This window comes from Neophocaena asiaeorientalis, unplaced genomic scaffold (assembly GCF_003031525.2).
Source record: "Neophocaena asiaeorientalis asiaeorientalis breed wild unplaced genomic scaffold, Neophocaena_asiaeorientalis_V1.1 scaffold134, whole genome shotgun sequence".
NCBI classification, from domain to species: Eukaryota; Metazoa; Chordata; class Mammalia; order Artiodactyla; family Phocoenidae; genus Neophocaena; species Neophocaena asiaeorientalis.
In genome coordinates this window covers 25,019,202-25,024,646 of record NW_020185339.1, presented here as the reverse complement: position 1 = coordinate 25,024,646, position 5,445 = coordinate 25,019,202, and the positions used below count along the sequence as shown (strand labels likewise).

At 52.6% G+C, this 5,445-nt stretch overlaps 1 protein-coding gene across 3 annotated transcripts in view; it reads right to left on the bottom strand.

The window, feature by feature from the left end:
- The window catches only part of ZNF385A (zinc finger protein 385A), a 14,690-nt gene extending 9,565 nt beyond the window's left edge, over positions 1 to 5,125 (bottom strand). The window contains exons 1-2 of one of the 3 annotated variants that reach the window (XM_024736419.1): positions 4,590 to 5,125; positions 4,057 to 4,193 (exon numbers count right to left, since the gene is read on the bottom strand). In XM_024736419.1, the coding sequence (XP_024592187.1) occupies positions 4,057 to 4,193; positions 4,590 to 4,620 (168 nt within the window). In that variant the 5' untranslated portion in view covers positions 4,621 to 5,125. Of the gene's footprint in view, positions 1 to 4,056; positions 4,386 to 4,589 lie in introns of those variants that run through there. The other 2 variants (XM_024736420.1, XM_024736421.1) reach the window with 2 other exon arrangements.
- Between the last annotated feature and the right edge of the window lie 320 nt (positions 5,126 to 5,445).

Here is a 5,445-nt window from a genome sequence, read left to right as displayed (position 1 = left end):
TAGGGAGCTCGGGAGGCTTGAAGGGGCGCTAGGGCGAAAAGAAGAGAGGACGGGGCGTCCATGTACAGACACTCGTTCCAGAAAGACCTGGTCCTGGCGAAGGGCCCCTCGGCCTGGCGACGGGGCATTGACCAGATGCTCCACTGGGCTTCCTCCAATGGGGACCCTTGCTGGGTCCAGTATCCCTACCAATGGCCGACCCTGTTTCTCTAGCTTGGACCTTTCTCCTTTCTTTCACCCCTTCCACCCTCGCTCTTCTGCTGACAGCTTCTCTTTCGAGTCCGCAGACGACCCTTTCCCTGCTCCCTCTGCACACGACCCCTGTGCCCCTTACACATGTCACTTCCCCTACTAGGAATGCAAGACCGAGCCCAGGTACCCAGGTGTCAGGCACTGCTCTCTTAGTGACTCCTCTGAACGGTGGAGCTGGGGTCGCCCAGGGCAGAAGCGACCTCAAACTGGGGACATCATCCCTAACCTCTTCCCACCTCCTCCTCTCGCCCGCCACCTGCTGGAGAACCAGGTTCCCGAAGGGCTTATGCTTCGTGCACTTGCTGCCCTCTGGCGGTAGAGTGGGGGCAGCACTGGGGGACGAGGGACAGGAGGGCAGAACAGCCCACTGCCCCAGACACTTCCTTATCCTCTCTGGATAGGTCCTGGGATTCCGGCTCTCTCATCTCCGGATCTCATCCCCTCCGTTCCACCTAGGGCCGAGAGATGAGCGAAGCAGGGGCCTGGATGTAGAGAGAGGCTGTCTTTGGGAGACAGTGAGGGATGTCCAAGGGCAGAGGGACGCATAGTTCAAGGAGGGGTCTAAGGGGTAGGAATTACCCGAGTAGGAGACATCTGGAAGTATTAGTGCAGGGAAGGAGAGACTCTTCCGTGAATAATAATACCATCATCACTACCTAATGTTGACTGAGCCCTTGGGATGTGCCAGCGTCTGGACTGAGCTCTTTGCGTGGATTATCTAATTTAATCTTTACAACCACTATTATAATAGTAAATACTATTATTATCTTCATTTTATAGATGAGGGAACTGAGGTTTAGAGAAGCTAAATAATTTGTCCAAGGTCATAAGCTAGTAAGTGGCTGAACTGGGATCTGAATTTAAACCCGGGCGTTCTGACTCCAAAGCCCTGTACTTAACTGCTGCATAGTACTGCCAAGGCATGTCTGCAGCTTTTCTGCAGTCCTCATTCCCCTGCAGAATTTGGCACTATTGATGCAGCCTGCCACACTCTCTCCCTTGGCTTCTCCAACTCTATAGGCACCTGGTTCTGTCCCCACCCCCTCCTGTGGCTCCTTCATTTCCTTTGCAGGGGCCTGCCTCCTCCTGTTCCTACTGCCTAATCCTGCTTATTCCCCAAGGCTTGGGCCTTGGAAACTACCTTTCTCTCTCTGATCCTCTATTAAATAAAAACAATGAAATAACGTAATAATCACAGCAGCTTACACTGATTGAAAACTTACTTTGTGCTAGGTGCTAGGCATTATGATTATGTAATACGATTCTCACAACAACCTTGCGAGTTGGTACTATTACTGTCTTCTTTTACAGCTGATAAAATTGAGGTTCAGAGTGGTTAAGTAATTTGCCTAAAGTCACACAGTCAGTACTTTTGGAAAATCAATTCAAATCCTGCCAGTCTGATGCCAAAGCTGGTATCACTCAACACCTGGCCATACTCTCTCCAAGCTTATCCACTCTCATGGCTTTAAATAGCTCCTCCCCACTAGAGGCCGTGGAGCCACGAACCTGGGGAGTCAGAAACTTGGGATTATCCACGTGAATCAACTAAGTAGCTTTGCGATCTTGGGAAAGTCACTTAACCTCTCTGGGTCAGTGTTTCCTCATCTATAAAATGGGGACAAAGATAGGAGACCCAAGGTTAAGTGTAAATCAGGTATGTAGACTGGGGGGAAACTATTCCCAGCACCTTCTGCTCCAGTCACACCCAGTCAACTGCAGTTTCTCAAGTGCTCTTTTTTAGCCCTTGTTTCAGTCTGGAGTGTTCTCTGAAATCCCTTTTAAAATCCTACTAATAGTTCTTCAAAGCCCAAATCATAATGTCATCTGCTCCAGCTTCAATCCCTTTTTCCTCTGCTGTTTCTTTTTTTTTTTCCTGCTCAGCTCTGGTTGGTCCCTCACCACATCCAACAAGTCTTTCCTGACACCCCCTTGGGCTCCCCTACAAGCTACCTGCCTCCAGCACAGCTCTTCTCACACTATAGGGTAAATGCTAACTTGCTGTCTTTCCTACTACACCGTGAGCTCTCCAAGCACAGACTGAGTCCTGTGTCCCTGATACCAGTGCCTTGCACATAGTAGGTGCTCAAAATTTTTTTTTGTTCAATTGAATTTTTGTTAGTGTCTCTGTCACAAAATTTATAACCCTTCCTCTGTTTTGCATTGTAGATCACTGCATACACATCTATACTTCTTTCCTGAATATAGCGCCTTTAGCATGGGAGCATGTCATATTTACCCTCATGTCTCCATTTTATCTAGGACAGCGCCTTCCTGATCGTCATTACTCAATTTTCTCGTCTGTAAAATGAGGATAAAACGACAGCTACCCCATAGAGTTGCTATAAAAACTGACATATGAAAAATGCTTTGTAAACCTCAAAGCGCATTGCAAATGTTGGTTTGGATTCTCTGGGAGGAGTTTGGAGGAAGCAGCAGGTATAAAGAACTGTATTTGGAGTCAGATGCTCTGGGTTCAAATCACACCTTAGGCACGTACTGCGTCAACTTAGATAAATTCCTAAACCCTTCTGGGCTTTAGTTTCTGTCTTCCAGTACGTCAAACTGGAATAATAATGTCTACTTTGTTGGGTTGTGGTGAGGATTAAATGAGATCAAGTATAGAAACATCTACTGCAGGGAATTCCCTGGCAGTCCAGTGATTGGGACTCCACATTTTCACTGCTGAGGGCCTAGGTTCAATTTCCTGGTTGGGGAACTAAGATCCCACAAGTCGCACAGTGTAGGCAAACAAACAAAAACCACACGCACACACAAAAACACATCTACTGCAGTGCCTGGTGCATAGTTGATGCTCAGTACGTGTTTGTAACTGAGTATGGTTTGATGGTGGGTTACTTGAATTGAATAAAGCTGACTTCCCCCAAGCCTTTAGCTCCAGCCCACTCTCCGGGACCCAGATTCCGACTGTCTGCTGGACATTTTTGGCTCAATGTCCCGCTGGTCCACCAACTCGCCATGTCCTAAAGTGCGTTCAGCAGCCTCACCCCAGGCCAGCCTCCTCCTCTAACTCCCTGCCCCTGGCAAGGTGATTTCTTTCTCCCGGTCACAGAGGCCTGAACCCTGGAGTCATCCTTGACTCATCTTCTCTCCCCCACCCCCAAACCCTGGTTGGTCACCGTGGCCTGTCAAGATTTCCTTGGAAAAACCTCACCCACCCCCCTTCCTTCACGCACTCTGCCCATGCCACGGGCCCAGTCTGGCTCTCCAGGTTCCCCTGCAGGCCCTTATTGCTGGGACAGCCTCCTAACTGGCCACCATCCTCCAGTCTCTGCTCCCTTCCATCCAGCTGCCCCACTCACCTGCCTCAAACACTGCCCCTTCCCACTCACTCTCCTGCTCAAGAATGGATAATGCCTCCCTATTTCATAGTGATTAAATCGAGACGACTTTGCCAGCCCTCCAAGCCCTACCCCACTGACCCTACCCTACCCACCCAACGGTGGGCTCCAGAGAGCTGGAGCTTACAAACAGGCTGCTTGTGCCCTTGAAGAGTCTCCCTTTCCACCTCCCTGTACTCACTACCCCCAGTCTAGGTCTTGTGACTTCCCTCGATGGTGGACACTAGCACAGTGTCTGGCCCGTAGCCGGATTTCAGCGAACATTAGTTGTTACTGCTGTCACTAGTATACCAGAGAGCCAATGACACTTGTAACTGACTAGAAGTAAAGGAGATGGGGCCCTAAGAAGACATAAGGAATTGGATACAAGAGGAGAAGAGGGCAGGGAGGGAAGCAGCTGGGGTGGCAGAAGGGTGGGGAGGGCAGGCAGGCTGCTACTCACAGTGCTGTAGTTGCTAAAGAGGCCCAGGGTGGGCGCCGGCTCCAGTGGGAAGGGCAGGATCTGCTTGAGGTCCAGTGGGGGCTGCATGATGGGGGGCTGCCGTAGCAGAGGGAGGGGCCCTGCCCGGCTCAAGCTGCCTAGAGACCAGAGAAAACATTATGTGGGGCAGGAAGGCTGAAGCTCGGGAGCCCAACCCAAGCCTGGCAGTCCCACTTCCCAGCTGGGGGCCCACACTCAGAAGTGTGACCCCCATCACACACACTTCCCCTGCCGGTTGGCTCCGGAGCAATGGAGCACGGTGCCCTGTGGGCCTGGGGGAGGGCGCAGACCTGTTGTTCTTCCCTTCTGGGTGATTTTCACTTCCCCCTTCTCCAGCCTCCCTCCCCCAAGACCTTTAGGCATTTTACAGACCCAGGAAAATCACAGGCCTTCTCTGCAGGCCGCCTGCTGGACCACAAGGAGTCCCATGCCCCTGGCTACTCCCTTCTTCTGGTTTTGCTTTCCCCCAGGGAATCCCAACGGCTAAGTCTTACCCCAGGGAGAACTGTCAGGTGAGTGATTCATCCCACTGCTTAGAGAGGAATATTGAGGCCTGTATTTGGAGGAGGGCTGCTGGATCTTTCAGGGTCCCCAAAGTTATGATTTTGTCCCAGTCGTAATTTTTAATTAACTGTCGATGTCTCGGGGTAGGAAAGTGGCATTCGATCTGGGAGGTGGACTGCCTGTGGTCATTCTCAGAGCCCCTTCTCCCCACCTTCCTGTCCTCCCCAGGTTCCTCTGTCAGCCGCGGGAATGTTCAGCTCAGGCTCTGCGGGAGGAACTGCGACCAGTCCCTGGGAGGGGAATGCCTGGGTCTGACCCCAAGGGGAACTGAAACTCCACTACCGTCCCCGAAAGCTTCTCCTCCTGCCCCAGAGCCATGGGAGGAGCCCTGCCAGGCTCCACACGGCTGGCCCCTCTGGGCTTCTGCTGGCCCAGCTCCCTTCTGCGACTTCTCTGTCAACCAGTCAGGGAACTCTGGCTGCCCTTCATGGCTCTGGCAACCCCCGGCCAGCAACAGGGGTCCCCAGGAACAAAGGCAAACCCAGGAGGCTGCAAGCTTAGCCCCGTCCTCCCATGACCTTACTGGGGCAGAGGGTCCCCCTGGGATCCTTTCCTACTCCCTCCAGAGACGGCCCCTTTTCATACCTTCAGTGTCTGGTGCCTGCTGCCCCCAGGCAGTGGCCTGGCCCTGGCCCCCCAGGGGCCTGGGCCTGACAGCGTCCCCTTCCCTTGGTTCTGCCCCCTGCCCCCTCCCTTGCCAGCCTCCCCCCCAGTCCAGTCAGTAGAATCAGCCAATCAGAGTCCTGAAAAAGTGGGGCAGAGGGGAGGGCGGGGGAGCAGGGATTA